At 41.8% G+C, this 20,338-nt stretch overlaps 1 protein-coding gene across 1 annotated transcript in view; it reads left to right on the top strand.

Moving 5' to 3' along the window:
- Positions 1 to 17,667, top strand: part of MSR1 (macrophage scavenger receptor 1) — a 57,652-nt gene extending 39,985 nt beyond the window's left edge. The window contains exons 10-12 of the mRNA XM_066574806.1: positions 5,487 to 5,562; positions 11,751 to 11,933; positions 16,076 to 17,667. Coding sequence (XP_066430903.1) covers positions 5,487 to 5,562; positions 11,751 to 11,933; positions 16,076 to 16,209 — 393 coding nt within the window. The 3' untranslated portion in view covers positions 16,210 to 17,667. The remainder of the gene's footprint in view (positions 1 to 5,486; positions 5,563 to 11,750; positions 11,934 to 16,075) is intronic.
- The last annotated feature ends 2,671 nt before the right edge of the window (positions 17,668 to 20,338 follow it).

The following is a 20,338-nucleotide window of genomic DNA, read 5'->3' as shown; positions in this document are numbered from 1 at the left end:
GCGGTGGGCAAGCGTCAGCAGGCCGTGCTGAAACTACTCAGCTTAGGCGATAAGAGGCACACGGCCCACGAACTGCTGCAGGGTCTGACAGAGCAGACCGACCGCTGGCTTGCGCCGCTGAGCCTCCAACCGGGCATGGTCGTGTGTGACAACGGCCGTAACCTGGTGGCGGCTCTGCAGCTCGGCAGCCTCACGCACGTGCCATGCCTGGCCCACGTCTTTAATTTGGTGGTTCAGCGCTTTCTGAAAAGCTACCCACGCTTGTCAGACCTGCTCGTAAAGGCGCGCCGGCTCTGCGCACATTTCCGCAAGTCCCACACGGACGCTGCCACCCTGCGCACCCTGCAACATCACTTTAAGCTGCCAGTGCACCGACTGCTGTGCGACGTGCCCACACGGTGGAACTCTACGCTCCACATGTTGGCCAGGCTCTATGAACAACGGAGAGCTATAGTCGAATACCAACTCCAACATGGGCGGCGCAGTGGGAGTCAGCCTCCTCAATTCCTTTCAGAAGAGTGGGCCTGGTTGGCAGACATCTGCCATGTCCTTGGTAATTTTGAGGAGTCTACCCAGGTGGTGAGCGGCGATGCTACAATCATTAGCGTCACCATTCCTCTGCTATGCATCTTGAGAAATTCCCTGCAAACCATAAAGGCAGCTGCTTTGCGCTCGGAAACGGGGGCGGGGGAAGACAGTATGCCGCTGGATAGTCAGGGCACCCTCCTGTCTATTTCTCAGCGCGTACAGGAGGAGGAGGAGGAGCATGAGGAGGATGAGGAGGAGGGGGAAGAGACAGCTTGGGCCGCTGCTGACGGTACACCGGCTGATTGCCTGTCATCCTTTCAGCGTGTATGGCCTGAGGAGGAGGAGGAGGAGGAGGAGGATCCTGAAAGTGATCTTCCTAGTGAGGACAGCCATGTGTTGCGTACAGGTACCCTGGCACACATGGCTGACTTCATGTTAGGATGCCTTTCTCGTGACCCTCGCGTTGCACGCATTCTGGCCACGACGGATTACTGGGTGTACACACTGCTCGATCCACGGTATAAGGAGAACCTGCCCACTATGATTCCCGAAGAGGAAAGGGGTTCGAGAGTGTTGCTATACCACAGGACCCTTGCGGACAAGCTGATGGTAAAATTCCCAGCCGACAGCGCTAGTGGCAGAAGGCGCAGTACCGAGGGCAAGGTAGCAGGGGATGTGCGTAGATCGAGCAGCATGTACATCCCAGGCAGTGCAACAGTCTTTAAGGGCCTGGCCAGCTTTATGGCTCCCCACCAAGACTGTGTCACCGCTCCCCAGTCACGGCTGAGTCGGCGGGAGCACTGTAAAAGGATGGTGAGGGAGTACGTAGCGGATCGCACGACCATCCTTGGTGACGCCTCTGCCCCCTACAACTACTGGGTGTCGAAGCTGGACACGTGGCCTGAACTCGCGCTGTATGCCCTGGAGGTGCTTGCTTGTCCTGCGGCTAGCGTCTTGTCGGAAAGGGTGTTTAGTGCGGCTGGGGGAATCATCACAGATAAGCGTAGCCGCTTGTCAACCGACAGTGCCGACAGGCTAACACTCATCAAGATGAACAAAGGCTGGATTTCCCCAGACTTCTGTTCTCCACCAGCGGACAGCAGCGATACGTAAGCAATACGTAGGCTGCACCCGCGGATGGAAGCTACGTTCTCTCTCACCATCCAAAACGGGGACATTTCTGCTTCATCAATCTGTGTCTAATATTCCTCCTCCTCCTCCTGCTCCTCCTCCTGAAACCTCACGTAATCACGCTGAACGGGCAATTTTTCTTAGGGCCACAAGGCTCAGTCAAATAATTTTTCAGAACAATTTTTATAAGTTTCAATGCGCTTAAAAGCATTGGACCTTTAACTTGAACCAATTTTTCGTTACACTGGGCTGCCTCCAGGCCTAGTTACCACTTAAGCCACATTAACCAAAGCGATTAATGGGTTTCACCTGCCCTCTTGGCTGGCCATGGCCAATTTTTTGGATGTACATTAGTACTGTTGATACAGCAATTTTTGTGGGCCCTCGCCTACAGTGTAATCAAATTAATTTTTAGCCCACCTGCATTACAGCTGACGTTACCTCAGCTGTGTTGGGCAATGCAATGGGATATTTTTATGTACCGCCGGTGGGTTCCAGGGAGCCACCCATGCTGTAGGTGCACACGGAGTTTTTAATACATCTGTACACTTCTAAAGAACCCCAGTCTGACTGGGGCATGCAGTGTGGGCCGAAGCCCACCTGTATTACGCACGACATTACTACCTCAGCTGTGTTGGGCAATGCAATGGGATATTTCTGTGTACCGCCGCTGGCTTCCTGGCACCCACCCAGGCAGTGGGTCCACAGGGAATTATAAATGCATCTGTTTCCACTTATAAAGAAACCCAGTCTGACTGGGGCATGCAGTGTGGGCCGAAACCCACCTGCATTAACCCTTTCCAGTCCACTGTGTGACCTGTGAAGACATTAGGGTTTAAGGCTGTACAGCTCCGTTGTTGGTAGACGTCCGTCGGGGTTCTCTTACTGTATATTGCCAGCCTCTCTGCTGTCGGAGCCTATCCTACGTGTCAGCTCATGCAGTACTGGCTTTAGCCAGCATATAGCGCCGTTGTATAACGGCAGAAAAAGAGTAAGCCCCCTAGGAAAACCATATACAAATTGGATTGGAAAGGGTTAAGCACAACATTACTACCTCAGCTGTGTTGGGCAATGCAATGGGATATTTCTATGTACCGCCGGTGGCTTCCTGGCACCCACCCATGCTGTAGGTGCACACGGAGTTTTTACTACATCTGTACACTTCTAAAGAACCCCAGTCTGACTGGGGCATGCAGTGTGGGCCGAAGCCCACCTGCATTAAGCACGACATTACTACCTCAGCTGTGTTGGGCAATGCAATGGGATATTTCTGTGTACCGCCGGTGGGTTCCAGGGAGCCACCCATGCTGTGGGTCGACAGGGACTTCACAATAGGGAGTTGTACCTGCCTGTGTCTATGAATTAAAAAGCCCGGTCTGACTGGGGCATGCAGACACCTTGACAGAATGAATAGTGTGTGGCACATAGGTTCCCCATTGCTATGCCCACGTGTGCAGCTCCTGATGGCGGTGGCACAGGATTCTATTTCTCATTGCTTCTGTACAGCATTGTGGGCTATCGCTCCGCCACTTTTAAAGAGGGTCGCTGCCTAGCCGTGCCAACCTCTGCAGTGTGTGCCTGCGGTCCCTCGTCATGGCAGACGCAATTCTAAATAGACATGAGCGTGGTGTGGCATGAGGGCAGCTGAAGGCTGCCCAGGGACACTTTGGTGTGCGCTGTGGGGGGGAGGGGGGGCGGTTGGTCAGCATGTAACCCAGGAGAAGTGTCAGTGGAGTGTCATGCAGGCAGTGATTGTGCTTTGTTGGAGGTAGTGTGGTGCTTAGCAAAGGTATGCCATGCTAATGAGGGCTTTTCAGAAGTAAAAGTTGTTGGGAGGGGGGGGGGCCCACTCTTGCCGGTATTGTGGCTTAATAGTGGGACCTGTGAACTTGAGATGCAGCCCAACATGTAGCCCCTCGCCTGCCCTATCCGTCACTGTGTCATTCCCATCACTTTCCTGAATTGCCCAGATTTTCACACATGAAAACCTTAGCGAGCATCGGCGAAATACAAAAATGTTCTGGTCGCCCATTGACTTCAATGGGGTTCGTTGTTCGAAACGAACCCTCGAGCATCACGGGAAGTTCGTTACGAATAACGAACACCCGAACATTTTGGTGTTCGCTCATCTCTAATCTTAAGCCATGGATAAGCTATTATCTTAACACAACAAAAAGTATAGAAGTGCTATTGAAAGGGCACATAAACTGTAGCTCAGAACACTACATTACAAATTCATTCACTTACATTGATGTTGTATGATTTATCAGTATGTTTGTGGGTAGTTACAGAGAAACGGTACAATCATAACACTGTAATCACATCTCTACTCATTTAAAAATTGGAATATACACTTGTACGCAGCTAGCTGCTCGTGGCCACCAGCACTGCGCTTTCGATAGCAACGCTATGGAAAGCTTCAGAGAGAGTGATCCACAGGCGATTTATCGCTCACGGATCATTTCCCGTGGACAGGCAGCCTTAGGGCTCTTACCCACTTGCGTTTTTTTAATTCTGCGATATGTGTTAAAAAAACGCAAGTGTGTGGGAGCCCTTAGAACGAGACCTCCTCCCCAAGTTATCTAACAGTATAGTTCCTTTGGCAAGAAGAAAATTTCAAAGGTTCTTGCCATGCCTAAGCAAATGGGGTAGGATTAACAAAATCTGGGCTCCTTTCTCCCAAAGACACCCCAATCGGCCACATGGTATTGCCTCTATGGTATAAATACTGTTGCTCAACTATGTACTTGGTAGGGACCATTGTTGTCTTTGTATTAGCTGATATGAATGGCTTTGCTGTGTGATAACAGAGACTGGAAAACTGAATGATTGTTTTTATAAAGGAACTGGACTAATATGTAATGATGATATTGACTGTTTAGGAACTGAAACCTCCATCAAAGAGTACAGATGTGCACATTTTGCTATTTCTAATTTGAAGATATAACAAAGTTTAAATTGAATGTGGTAACTTTCTCAAAGTTATTCTATCTAAAGCAAATGAAAAGCTATTATCTTAATACAACAAATGCTATTAAGGAGACATTGAAATGACAAAAACTGTAGCACAGAACATTTTCTTAACATCCTAATTCAAGACGAACTTTGGTACAAGTCAATCCATTTACTTACATTGATGCTATACAACTTACTAGAGTTGAGCGAACGTACTCTGCCGAGCTTGATGCTCATTCAAGTATTAGCGTACTCAATGGTGCTCATTACTTGAACGAGCATCAAGCCGTGTTTGACCCCGCCCCAGTTTTTGGCTCCTCACTGCTGTGACGTGCCTTTTTTGGCCCCTCCCCACCGCAGCGCACGTCAATGACGAATTTTTTGGCTGGCTGGCTGGCTGGGGGAGAGAGAGAGAGAGAGAGAGAGAGAGAGAGAGAGAGAACGAACCAAGAAATAAAAAGCTCGGCATCCGGGATCCCACATACAAAAATGCTCAAGTCTCCCATTGTAGTCAATGGAGTTCGTTACTCCAGTAGAGCTCTCGAATTTTCCGAAAAGCTCGACTCGAATATCGCGGACCCGAGCATTTGGGTGCTCGCTCATCTCTACAACTTACCAATAAACTTATGGTTTGTTACAGAGAAATGGTGCAATTATAATTTTGTAATCATGTTTTACACTTTCTAGAATTGTAACATAAAATAGCTAGTTGCAGGCTTGTGTAAGTCTTGTATGAGGAGCTGTTATTTCTAACTGAAGACACAGAATAAATGGTACTAAATCTTGAAGCCTAAATTTGTTTTGAAGCAAATAACACTGCAAAATGCCACCCCAATGCTAAACTGCTCTATATTTATTCCCCATATGAAAAGGGTCAGAAAAGGGAAAATGGTGAAACAGCAACAGTAACACAAGCAACTCCTTCAGCATTCTCTTCTGGAACAAGGAGTAAGTACATTTTTAAAAAAAATGTAGGTTAACAATAGAATTTACACTGGCATTATGACATCCATTTCTACAAGATCCATTGCTGATTTAATGAGTACTATATAATTCATTTTTCCCCATGAGCACGTAAATGTGAACACATCTTGAGGGCTCGGTCAGATGATCAATTTTTTTAGTACATGAACAGGTGCCCTAAGAATATTGCATGTAACAAATTGCATGATCGGGTAAAATTTCTAAGCGCAGAAGAGCTGATCTTTATGTGCTTGAAATTTGCCCATTCCCTGGAGCAGAAAGAGAGAGAGAAGAAGCCCTACAGGGCATTGCGATTGCCCCAGAGCAGGGAGAGATGGAGCGAACCTATGGGGGATTTTCTCATAGCAGGGAGAGATGGAGCGGGGCTATGGGTTAATCCCCTATTGCTCTGGCCTCTCCCCCATAGATCCGCTTCATTTCACGGCCTTGAGATATCCCCTTAACGCAAAGAGTGGACAGGACTTCAAAGAGTGGGCAGGACTATAGGGATTCTCCCTCTAGCCCCACTCCCTTCTCCCACGCTCTCGGGGAAAGCCCTTGGCGGAAGCCTTGTAACGCCGTCCTTCTCTGTCCCTCCTAAAAGGAATTCCCTTGGAAAGAGAGTGGGAGGGAGTCTCCTACTGCCCCCGCTGCTGGGCATTTGCCCAACAGGGCAGGAAGAATACCCTGCTGCTTACAGCAGGGCATTTAAAAGGTGCTGCCCAGAAGCACTTTTTGAATGTCCTGTTGTAAAATCCTGCTAGTCCCCGTGGGGATGAAGGGAACCCTCTTCCCCACAGCGACTAACAGGAGTTTACAGCGCGACACTTAAAATGTGCTTTCTGAGCAGCACGTTTTAAATGTCCTGCTATAAGTAGTGGAGAATCTATTCCCAGCGCCAGAGTTTCTATTAACTCCTGCTCCCATAGAAGTCAATGGAAGCTCCTGCACAGCGCAACACTATCCTATCTTTGTTAGGTGCACTCCGTTTAGCGCACCTAATTCTCTCATGTGAGTGCTTCTATAGGAACCCATTAGTTCTTTTAGAAGCGCTCTTTTTGAGCGCACATAAAAAACACTCTTCTGACCGAGCCCTAAAAATGCTATGTTGTAAACATTGTTTGGTCATGTTTGATTACAGTAAAGTAAACAGCAATATCAAAAGGTTTTAGGACCTAGTGACAGGATTTAGGATAAGTGCAACTGCTAATGAAGTATTGTACAAGATTAGAAAAACATGACTGCTTTCTTCCAGAAATAGTGCAGCTCCTTTCCATGAATATTGCACCTCACTGCCATGAAAATAAATCTATTGTATTTTTCAATGGTACCCTTTTCATAATATTTAAAAAAAAAAATTGAAGTGGGCGAAAATGGGAAAATAGAACGAAATTGCACCATTTGGGGAGGAGTAATTCTTATTCTTTATGGTACAATAAAATAATGTGTTCTCTTTATTCTATAGGTCAGTACAATTACAGTGATACTAGATTTAAATAGTTTTGTATAAAGTAATAAAGTTAAAAAAAATGATTGATTCTATTTAATTTTATTTTTCCATTGATGAAGCCGTGTGAGAGCTTGTTTTCTAGAAGGGCAACCTGTAGTTTATACCAATTTTTTTCTTGGAGATTCGGGGACCAAAAAAAGCACACATCTTCGATTGGGTATTTTTTTTGTCATGCAGTTAATCATGTGGGATTAATATTAGTTATATTTTAATAAATTGGACCTTTACGGATGCAGCGATGGACATTTTTAGATTTTTTTATTTTTTACATGTGTGTTTTTTATTGTAAATAAAAAGGTCTGATAATATTTATTTTTAATATATTTTTAAAATGTTTTAATTTACTTATTTTTATTTTTGTATTATTCCTCATAAGTAACTTGAAGTTGCAATTGTTTGATTGCTTAGGGTGCTTTCAGACAAGCGTGTGCGTACATAGGTGCACGCAAAACCACGTATCTATTATAACTATTGGTTCCCTATGGTGTGTTCACATGTCCATGTTTTACAGGTGTGCAAACGCACGTAACTGCAAAACATAAGACATGCATGCAACATAGGTGCGTGGTGCGCTCAATATTCCCCAGCGGGAAGTCCCCTTGTCACTGAACACTGTGACAGCACTGTCACAGTGTTTAGTGGCAAGGGGACTCCCCGTGGGGAGTAAAAAATCCCCTGCCATAACTGTCACAGCAGTGACAGCTGTCACAGAGGATTTCTTCATCTTCATCTGACCAATCACAGGCAGTGCTCAGCTGTCATTCAATGAATGGCTGAGCACTGCCTATGATTGGCTGAGGGCTCAGCCAATCAGATACAGCCCTTTCAGCAGGCAGGGATTTAAAATCCCCACCTGCTGAAAGAGATTCAGAGCAGTGCAGAGAGAAGACATGGCTGGACACGCCTGAGCCCTGGCAGCTGCTGAGAGGTGGGTATATTTTTTTTTATTTTTAACACATTCTAGGGCTTATATTTAAAGCCCTTCCCTGAAAATCCCTGCAAGGCTTGCCGGCAGCCCATTGCTTTCAATGGGGCTGCAAAAGCACTGGTCCCATTGAAAGCAATGGGGGAACATTGCGATCCTCTGCTACAGCTGTCACAGCTGTGACAGAGGATTCTTTACTCCCATTGGGGATGAAGAGATCCTCTGCCAGAGCTGTGGCAGGGGATTCATCACTCTTCATGGGGAGTCTCCTTGTCACTGAACACCATGGCCCCATTAAAAGCAATGCTGCATGGACTTGCATTTATGAGTGTTTGTGCATGTATGTGGGTGCTTGGTTTTGTGCGCACCTATGTACGCACATGCTTGCATGAATGTACCCTTATATAGTATAATGCAATACTAGTATTTCATTATACTGCATGTAAACATGTTAAAAATGTGCCATAGGCATGTCTTTTATAAGCAAACAATCATGGCAGACCTGTGGGCCTTCAGAAGGACCCAGGCTGCCAGGACACCCAGACAGCACCCCCATGATCTAATCATAGCGGGGTAATTTGGGACATTTAAATCTCAATTGATTGGAACATTTAAATGCCACTGTCAGAACTGACATTGGCATTTAAAGGTTAACAGACGTAATCAGAATTATCTCTGATCAAGGCTGTTCCGGGTGTGGTGCCGGCTGTCATAGACACCCAAAACCTAATGTGTGTGCAGCAGGTTCCGTTCCCAAGCCTGCTCCATGTACAGCATATGCTCTGGACAGCTGTAGACATTCTACCTGCCCTGGGCATATGCAGTTAGAATGTATATAGCTGTATGTATGATGGGAGGAGGTTAAGGATAATGTAATCACCTGACTTCTGTTGGAAATTATAATGATTCAGAGAAAGAAAAGGTATACAGCAGCACTCACAAGATATAGCTCCTCCGGGTGAGGTGGAAAGCAGATGCACGGCACTATAGTAGGTCTGAGCCAAATGATCCCATGCAGTCCAGAAGAAGTTAGAAGCAGTGGCAGCATAAACCGGAGTAAATAATAAAAAAGCAACCTATTTATTTCTTCATAGTCTTAAAATGGTAGGATACGTTTCGGCCCTTAATGAGCCTTTATCAAGCTTGATAAAGGCTCATTATGGGCCTAAACATAGCCTATTTAAGAAATATTTTTTAGCCCTTTACCCCTAAAAAGATTGAAAAAACTGAAATAAAATTCAGTGGGGTAAAAAAGACATTAAAAATAGCCCTATACATCACGTTAAAAAAATGCAGTCAAAATAATTTTGGTAGCTGAAAAAAAATAAGGCCGTAAAACTATCACCTGGGTAAAATGCCAAAAAAGAAACATCCTGATAAAGGCTCATTAAGGGCCGAAACGTAGGCTACCATTTTAAGACTATGGAGAAATAAAAAGGTTGCTTTTTTAATATTTACTCCGGTTTATGCTGCCACTGCTTCTAACTTCTTCTGGAAATTATAATAATGTCAATGATCTAACATACAATAATTATGTGAAATGATAATCTATGTTTCTATTGTGTCTGTTTCTTTTTTGCACACACTAGCTATCACTGGAAACATTTGAAATTATTATGAAATACCAATGAGCTTTTGTAGAATTTGTTTGGCCCTGATTAAAATAAAATTGCAGGTAAGATACTGTGGCTAAGCAAAAATGCTGATGCCCTTTGTCCTTACTTGTCCGACTGTACGTTCATACATTCACAAAAACATGTTCAAATGGTTAATATATTCAGATATTATTCAAATACAATGCCATAATTGGTGAGAAATGTGATCTGAATGAGTCTGAACATGATGTTGGTGCAGGATGGGATTTTTATAGAAATAGGTGCAGAAAATTCATAAATCAAGTGCCTGTTCTGTGGACAAACAGACCAGACAGCAGCGTCCAGATAGGAAGGTGACAATAACTTAATCATCAACTGCAACAGAATATGAAAGGTCTGAAAGAGGTCAAGATTGGTGTCCTCTTTCCAATGAGTGAGCGTTTTTTTCTTTTCGTTTTTTCATAAAAATTCAGAAATTGATTGTAAGAATGTTGCCATTCAATAGGTAAGGCTGCAGAGGTAGTGTTTCCATCTCCTTCAATGTGAAGTTTATAAAGTAGAGATAACAGACATCATAAAACTATCACACTTCTCAGCTCAGTGGACTGATTAAGTATTTATCTCTTTGCTCAGATTGTCTTGTGTTATTTTAAGTCTCAAATTTCTGTGTGTGAACATTTATTTAGATCAAGAGGGGTGTCCCTCCTCCCCTCTGTATTTGTATGGTTATATTTTTGTCACATACAAACCAGTTTCATTTTAGCCTGATGAATGGTCGATAAGAAGAACCTGAAAGCTTGCTGTAACATTATGTATTTTTGTTAGCCATTAAAAGGTATCATATGTACAAGATTACCTGGTTTCTCTTAGGGTTCAGTCAGACAAGCGTGGTTTACACGCTGCTAAGCAACGTGTAAACCATGCTGCTGACATGCAGTAAACTCTGCGCATGAATGAGCTGCCCCCAGCTCCACCAAGCAGCGCATTTACACATCCGTAGTGCGGGCTGTGTGCTTCCACGGCTCCCATAGTAGTCTTTGGTAAGCACACTGGACAGCACGCACCACGGAACTGACAGGCGAGTCGTCACTCGCTGTCTGTTCTTTTTTAGAAACGCAGATTCTGTGCTTCTAAAAAGGGTCCGTGTAAGTGCTTCCATAGCAACCTATTGGTTGCTATGGAAGTGTGATTTTACACGCTGCTGTAGCAGAGTGTAAAACATGCTCATCTGACTGAGCCCTTACTGAGAACAATCACACATATGGAAAAGAGTATCACAAAATACTATTCTTCCTCTAACCCCTTGATACTTTCTGAGGGCATTCCTCTGGAAAAGATGGAATCAGGTATATCCATTGTGTTGCAAATTTCATTTTTGTACATCCATATATTAAGGCTTATATTAAGAGATTTTGCCAATAGGTTAGGCTGGAAATATTCAGTCATCGATAGTTTAATAATCACTAGTGTAGCAAAAACAATGGCTTTAGTACTATTAATTTAGTATCGCCAGGAGTCATCCAAAAATCAAATTAACTTAAGTGGATAATTGCAGTATAAAGAAAGTAGACTACATATAATTCCTCTTACTTATCTGATATGATCTTCGATGTAATTAGTAAAAATAAAAGAAGACCACACCAGTTTCCACTCCTGTCAGTTGCTGATCAAAACCTAACAGCTATAGAACATGAAAAATGGTCACCCTTCTGGTAAAGCTCAGTTTTTGCAGCACTATGCAAATGGTAGGGCTGGAGGATGAAGCACATAAATCCAGACATCCATCATGCATTGTGTCTGTTTAGACTGATAGATTTTTGACAAATTATTTTAACACATCTTTTCTCTTGGACTAACTATATATGTGCAGCATATTTTTACCTCCTTGTTTGCAAAGCTGCTAATAAAACTTTCAAATTTCCATTGATACCCAGTAACTAATCTACTATTTGTACTTGACATATGGATACTTTTTTTCTATGAGAACCTAAATAAAATGTTAGTTCTATAAAAGAGTTGGATGGGGATTTTAGGAACTTTCAATCATGCTAGAACAAAATATTAGTTTTACATGCTTGTATAGAAGTGTAAGTATATGTGCATCAGTCATCTAATATAATGTTCTTAAATTATTCGTACCCAGATTCCAACATACGACTTGTTGGTGGAAAACGTCCTTATCAAGGAAGAGTTGAAGTTTTTCATGATGGACAATGGGGTACCGTGTGTAAGGATAAGTGGGATATAAGAGATGGTCGAGTGGTGTGCAAGATGCTGGCATATTCAGATGTTTTTTTGCCTGTTACTGATCTAAGGTTTGGACCAGGTAACAATTTTATGATAAGAATTTCTGATTAAACTAGCATTTTGATAATAAGTTTTTTTCTAGGGAATAAATCATATTCCAGAAAATTTCACTGATTTCTTCCAGATTGGTTATAATGAGAAGCTTCATGCATGAATATATGTATTTGATCTCACGGATGTTATCTGTCACCCCCCCCCCCCCCCCAAATACTCTTCTGATTTATTCAAAGGAAGTACAATACAAAATATAATGAACATGACCCACCAATTACATGCATGCCCCCGCAACATCATAACAACTCATGATTGGCCTAATATGCAATGATGCTAATGATTAACATATGTTTACGCCCCAGGTGTATGTTGCTATATGAACACGTAATTACTATATACCCATGCAGCATAGACCTTATTAATATTCCAATCTGAGAGAAGAAATGCAGTCAGAGATAAGAAGTTCCTCTCCTTGATAGCTAGCGCTGGGAAGATGCAGAGGGGTTAGCTTCAACATTGTACTTGTACGTACCAGGGCATAATATTGAGCTCATCAACCATTTAACTGCTAGCTATTTCCTATGAAGGTTGATTTTATATATATATATATATATATATTAATTTTTTTATTTTATATATATATATATATATATATATATATATATATATATATATATATATATATATATATATGTGTTTGCCCAGGCTGAAATAAGAAACACATTTATATTATTATTACTGTAACAGTTTCTTAGCTTCTATGATTGAGGCCTCAGTCACACGGGCGCATCAGCACCCGTACACCAGTGCTGATGCGCCCGTGTGACTGCAGGAAGGAGACGGACGTACCTAAAGACGGCCGTCTCTCTGCAGCGCCGGAGGAAAGAACACATGACCGGCAATGAAGCCGGTCACATGTTCTTTCCTCCGGCGCGGCAGGGAGACGGCCGTCTTTAGGTACGTCCGTCTGCTGGTGTCAGTCACACGGGCGCATCGGCACCGGTGTACGGGTGCCGATGCGCCCGTGTGACTGAGGCCTAAAGATAATTTCTATCAATGTATGATTAGGTAATTCTCAAAATGTCTGCTGCTACTAGAGGAAACAAACTGAGGATAGATTTATACATGGTCATTGAATTCAGAAAGTAATAATATTGATGCTTCAACTATTAAATTAAATAACAGCATCATAAGTAGCTTCCTAAATATGCAGTATTTGTAAAATGATAAAATTGAAATCACTTTAATGCAGAAGGTATATGGATAATAAACCTGCAAAGCTAAAGGAAATTGCTGTTTCCCAACTGCTGTTTTGTAGACAGCACTCAAAGAATCCAGTCACCATTTATAGATGGTGTAACTATTAACAGAAGTTAATGCAATGTGCTGATGTGACAGCTGAAATCAGCGGTCAATTCACAAAATGTAAGCACTGCAGCTATAAACAGGGCCCCTGTTATGCAAACAATGCCTTTGGGTAGCCGTTCACCTGTGTATTACCCCACATTCTCACTCCCGCAACTCACCACTCCCCCGCGCCGGCAGTCGAACCTTTTCTTCCGAGCGGGCAGGTACTCGCTAAGGACAATGCTCGATCGAGTAATTGTCCTTAGCGAGTATGCTCGCTCATCTCTATTTAATATCATGGTTTCAACTAGTAAAATGAGATTTGCTTTAAATTCACTATTAAAGTCAAATTCCTCTGCAAAGTTACCCTTTAACAATGTAACAGAATCCTTAGCTCCATGCCCATTACTACCTGGGACCATCTTCAATCACTATTTCTCTTTCCTTGAGTAGATTACTTTGCCCTGTTCTCTTCCAAACTCTTATTTGAATTATGGAATGTAACCACAACATGTGCATCTGGAGACATGGTTTGGTGGACATAGAGATAAGAAATGATGTATTTTGATGGACAGATGCAGACAGGAGGGCATCAGTTGGAACAGAAGCAGGAAGCAACTTGCAAAGCATAGCCCAGCACTAGTTGTATTGAACGTAGAAAGGAAATCTTTATTAAAGTATGACAGAATGAGGATTTGCGTATAGCTTTGTAGCTTAAACATGTAATCTTGTTGGTGGGTTTTTCTGTTTTATCATTGTGTCATACTTTGAAGGAATCTTTTCTTTATTCAGTTCACCTGCTGCTAAACTATAGCTATGCTTTGAAAATTTGTTTCCTGCCCCTGGATTTCCTGTACACAAATGATACTGATCCGATTAACTGTCAGTGAGCTGACCATTCATGCAGTTTGGGGGCTAGCAAGTAGTCTATTTGATCATAAACATATTTAGGGTCTTTAATTAACTGTGGTTTTTCTACAAGACTTTTAGTTTAATTCTTACTAAAACAATAAAAAATTATTTATTACTATAACTAGCTCTCTTATGACATGTGGTACTTTATTGTGTACTTATGAGAGTACTCAGATTGATATATGATTAAAAGGCACTTTGATATGCACTGTGATGGAACACCTCTGCAAAGTCATTAAAAAATCGGGTCATACAGAGGTAAAGCAAATTGTAGTTCACAGCAACTAAGGTTTGTGCAGAAAAAAGATCTAGAATAGAGATGAGCGAGCATACTCGCTAAGGGCAATTACTCGATCGAGCATTGCCCTTAGCGAATACCTGCCCGCTCAGAAGAAAAGGTTCTGCTGCCGGCGCGGGTGAGAGGTGAGTTGCGGCAGTGATCAGGGGGGAGCGGGGGGGGGGGGGGGAGAGGGAGAGAGAGATCTCCCCTCTGTTCCTCCCCGCTCTCCCCCGCCTCTCCCTGCCCGCCGCCGGCAGCCGAATCTTTTCTTCTGAGCGGGCAGGTACTTGCTAAGGGCAATGCTCGATCGAGTAATTGCCCTTAGCGAGTATGCTCGCTCATCTCTAATCTAGAACATTGCAAAAAAAAAAAAATGTTACTCTGTCGGGCGTTGTGAGTAATTTAATTTTTTTAAATGGGTCATCTCACATCGCTTAGCTTGGCATGGCTCAAAACAGATCTAAATGTAAGGAAAGACACATCTATGATTCTAAGTCTTATCAACTAAGAATGAAGGGTTTGGTGCTTGCTCTCTTCTTTGCCTATTTCATAACTTTTCCAGCAGTCTAGAGCCTACTGAAGGCTCGCATGGCAATTATGCGTAGATGCTTATCAAGTCCTATTAAGGGCTTCATTGGCAATGTTTAAAATAACTATATACTGCAATACTGAAATGATGCAGTATATAGTACAAGTGATTAAATGATTGCAACTTCAAGTCCCTCGTAGGGACTAAAAAAAGGGTAAAACAAAGTTTAATAAAGTTTTTTCAACAGTAAAAAAATTTTTAAATATTAAAAGTTCAAAACAGCCCCTTCTCCCATTTTCACATTAATATGTAAAAAGAGTCCAATGAACCAATAAAATATCAAAATATTTGTCCCATATGATGAAAGCCATAAAAAGTACAGCATGCCAGATTGCAGGTTTTTTTGTTGTTATCCTGGCTCCTAAAGCTTGAATAAAAATTGATCAAAAAGATATATGTCCCAAAATGATACTACTAAAAAATACAACTCACCGTACCAAAAACAATCCCTCATATAGTACAATCAACAAAAATTTAAAAAGTTATGGGTCTTAGAATATAATGGAAAGGAATTTTTTTTATTATTAACTTGATAAAAGCAGAAAAACCTAAATAAATATTATATACATTTGGCATAATCATACTGACCCACAGAACAAAGTTCATATATGATTTTTACTGTACTCTGTAGAAACTATACCCCCAAAAAATGGAACAAGTGCATTTTTTTTCATTTTTCTCCACCTACGAATTGTTAAAAGTTTTTTAATACATTTTATGATGCATTAAATGGTACCGTTAAAAAAACAACTTGTCTCGCAAGAAAAATACCTCTTATGACTAAATGTAGTTCATTTGGCAAGAAGAGTCCTTAAGAGAGATTCTCGACACTCAGAAGTAAATGGGGTGGGATTCATAAAAGCTGGGCCCTCTTTCTTTAAGAACTCTATAGTAGCCATATATATAGTATGCTTCTATGGTATAAACACTGCTATTTAACTATTTACTTGGTTGTGGCAAGTCTTGGCTTTCCACTAGCTGATATCAATGCACTTGCTGAGTAACCTAGCCTGACTAACTGAATGATTGTTCTATTCAGGATCTGGACCAATATGGATGGATGATGTTGAATGTATAGGAACTGAAAGCTCCATCAAAGATTGTAAATTCCTAGGCTGGGGGAAAGGAAACTGCGTTCATCAAGAAGATGCTGGAGTTCAATGCATTGTGTAGACAAATATTTTTTCTATTTTCACTATAACATTTTATTATTTCAAAAACTACAGATGTATCAAACTTTAAATTGACTGTGATAGCTCTGTGAATGGCTATGTGCAGCCACCACTAGAAGAAGCACGCTGAATAAGGATTTATAATTCGATTTAGTAGAAGTTGATAAAAGGAATCCAGCATCAAGAAAAGAAATCCAATATTCTTTACTTGCGATGTAGACCATAGAAAGATGCCAAATAGATGCAGGCCGAAGTGACACTTACATGTTTCAAACAGGTTTGTCCAAATCATTAGATTAGATCACATAATGCAGCTGAATAGTTTCAAATCAAAAGTGACCAATGGATGATGGTGTACTTACCTACTTCCAATCAATCTACTATAGCATGTGATAACATAATGAATATCTGAAGATAATATAAATCTGCTTGTTATTACTCAAAATATAGCATATAGCAATGCATGCAGTTCAATAAATATAAAGCTCAATTCGGCCGCTCACTGAACTTTTGCAAAAAGTTCAGTTCTGTCTGAATTAGTTTGAAGTGAAGCGAAAGTTCACCAAAATCCCTGTATAACCCTGTCTCAGAGCCATAACATCCCTCTATAACAGTGTTCCCCAACTCCAGTCCTCAGGGGCCCCAACAGGTCATGTTTTCAGGATTTCCTCAGTGTTGCACAAGTGATGTAATTATTGTCGGTGCCTCAGACATTGCCACAGGTGTTCTTACCATAGGATATCCTTAAAACATGACCTGTTGGTGGTCTTTGAGGACTGGAGTTGGGGTCCCCTGCTCTATAACACTGTAAGAATGTTATATAGGGCTTTAATAGCTCTTGGACAGTGTTAAACATGGCTTTTTATGGCTCTTAGACAGTGTTCAGGACTATTGTTGAGCGAACCGAACCAGTAGAACTCTGTTTCGGGTAGAACTTGGCTGAGCTTTGCCTAACCAAACTTTTAACAAAGTTCAACCCAAAACAGACTAATATTGGTTCAGTTTGCACAACACTAATAAATATCATATTTAAATAAAAGTATCCAGGTAATAAAGGCTTTCCTCATAAACAAATGATGCTGCTGGTTGCGTTGCGCAATTTTATGCTATAATTTAGAAAAAAACTGCTCATAATTTATGAGTGTCACTTGGACCTGCATCTCTTTGCCTTCTATTATTGTCCCCATTGCAAATAAAAAATAATAGAGTTTATTTTCCTGATTCCGAATTTCTTCTTTCTCATATCATCTTTATTTTAGCAGAAGTTGCATAAATGTAAATACAATAAGCTCCCTCTAGTGGCAGATACATTTGAACTGAATTGTATCATTTAACTTTATGGTTGTAAGTAAAGAAATAGAGGATCTGGAGTTCTAAAAAATAGAACGCTAAGCCTAATAAGATATTATATAAACTGGAAATATCTCCTAACCTTAAAATAAAATTCATATTTAATCTGCCTCTTCTTTTTTCTTTTACTTATATTTATCCAATGCCTTTTCAACTTAAGTAGCAAAGGAAAAAAGCAGCAGTAGCTTGAGAAGATTTTATTTATTCAAGCTTCAGCAATTTATTGTAATTTCCAATTATTTAGTGAGTATACTGGACTAATAGTTTAATAGCAATTTAAAATCATTAAGCTATTTAAAATCATTAGTAAAACAAAATGCTTTTTATAGTTACCCAGGATTACAAAACACAGTGGTTAGATTAGAGTGAAATAATTTGAAAGCAGTGATTTGGCAAAACTTGTTACCTCAGATGTGCAATCCAACACAGCAGGACGGCAGGCAAAGCAATGAGTCCTTGAAAAGACTGTGTTCTGAATGTAACCACTTTACACATGTAAAAGACAAGAAGATGTTTTGTTCTTTGGAAATAATTTACTTACATTTACTTGTGATTTAAGAAGCAAACAGAGCCATAGATGAAGTACAGAAAATGTAGTGCTCAATAGACAATCCACAACTAACATTGTTGTCATTAAGCAGTTTTTGGCTGGCGGCATATGGCGATTGATGGTAGACTTAAGTATGATTAACAGTAAATCATGGTGATTTTGTAAATAAAGTTTTATAAGGTATCATGGATTACAGGTAACTCTATTGCAGTTTTATCACAGACTGTAGAATAAAATCTGTCAGGACCGGCAGCTTGCGGGTCTGTTCCCTCACTGCCGGTCCTGTCACACAGTCCTTGTTATCTCCCCCTCCTCCTTGCTGCCGGGTTGCTAGGGACGCGACAGGGCAGCCCCGCGCCTCGTCCTCTGCCCCATGGCAACTCATCTCCTTTTCCGCCTCCTGCAGGGCTGGGGGCATGGTCCCCAGCTGGGCTGGGTGTTCCCAGTGGCTGTCAGACTCCCTGCCCCAATCAGCTGCTGGGGTGGGAGCTCTGACAGGATTTAAACCTGTCTGTGTGTGCAAATAGTTGCCAGTGTTAGTTTGGTCTTCCAGCTGCACCTGCATTTTGTTTGACTCCTGTTGTGACCCCGGCTTTCTGACTTTCTGCTTTCTGGACCTGACTTTGTTTTTTGCCTCATCCCTTTGTACCACGTACCCACCCCCCATCGACCCGGATAGTCTGATATTCTACTGTTTGTTTTTCTCCAGTGTCTGTTTGTCATTCCCATGTTCTGCTTCCCTAGTTGAGTGTAGGGACCGCCGCCCAGTTGTCACCATGGGGTTTAGCCCAGGGGGGCAAGTAGGTAGGGACAGGGGTTGTGGGTTTCTTCAAGAACTTCCAGTATCCCAGACCCTGTCCTGACAAAATCATTGTGTAAGTTATTTCATTATATGCTGTAGCTATTTCTTTTTTTAATTTTAAAAATTTCTCAGGGGCAGCTATATTGGAGGCACAGACTTCACATCTGCATTGTCTATATAGACAGTGCAACATGGATGTGTGATTTATAGCAACTGGGCTACTTCAATTTTCAGTAAGAGATGTAGCACAGTCTTTTTCTCCATAAACATTTAGCGGTGGGAGATATGCAGACAGAGCTTCAAATGTGTGTACAGTCTTCCTATCCTGCCTTATCTGGGCAATCCATTAATGCAACAGAACTGTCATCTGTTATTGAATCCTTCATGCTCTAATGGTAATGAAGAAACTCTGCTTACCCAGTCACAGTCTACACAGCAAAGGTGAAAAGTGAGCTGCAGAAACCAGGAAATGTCAGATCATTACGTGTGCTTTGGTGATCAGAATGAATAAGTGAGAAAATGGGTTACTATTCTGTTCACATTGTGGAATCAACTTTAATAAACTATGGGCTGAAAGAGGTTTCTAAACCTGGTTATAACTATTGTATAACAATAGTATTCACATGAAATCTCCTGCTGTGCAGCCATAAGGGTGCTACTTATTTATAATTGTACAGCTAAGGCACCAGGACATGTTGCTCTGCACTGCAAATGCAATTGGATATCTGGTGATTGCCAGTTTGTACCTAGACATGACAACTAAAACAATGACAAGTCCAGGTGTCTCTTGGCATTCATCAGATATCTGCATGCTTTTGTGGTGGAGATTCACAGTGTGTAGAGGCATACTAACTTATATTGCTATAAAGGAATTACCCTCATCAAAATAACAATATACCTAATATAAGCCCATGTCCAAAGTTTCTAAACTTTTCACAGACAGAGGAAAGTAGCACATAGTAAGTCACTTTGCGAGGTAAGAATTACATTTTGCATAGTGTTCTGCAAGGCAGATACACAAAAGAGTTGAACTTCAGTCCAGCAGTCTGGAGTGCCACTGAAATATGGGTGAATAAGGCCGGGCTCACATGAACAGGTTGGATTCTGTATGCGGATAAGTAGTAGAACATCGCTGAGGTCCCTCATTGTCTCTTGTCCAGCCTGATTTCAGGCTAGGCTTCTATAGGTATTCTCATACCTAGTTCCGAGTGATTTCGCCGCTCATACACAATATTAATTGCGAATAAGCCATGGGACAAATGCATCCATTGACTTCAATGGAGGCTGTCTGTGTAGAATCCATGCTAAAATAGAGCATGCCGCGATTTTTCTCCTGAAAGTGGAATACGCAATTCATACCCACAAGATTGAAGGAAAATTCAAATATCCATGCCTTTCAATAGTTCTTTTACTCCTTTATTCAAAAGC

The sequence above is a fragment of the Eleutherodactylus coqui genome, chromosome 7, assembly GCF_035609145.1.
Source record: "Eleutherodactylus coqui strain aEleCoq1 chromosome 7, aEleCoq1.hap1, whole genome shotgun sequence".
Lineage (NCBI taxonomy): Eukaryota > Metazoa > Chordata > Amphibia > Anura > Eleutherodactylidae > Eleutherodactylus > Eleutherodactylus coqui.
Note: the sequence above shows the minus strand (reverse complement) of the source record. Positions and strands in the feature narration are given on the sequence as shown.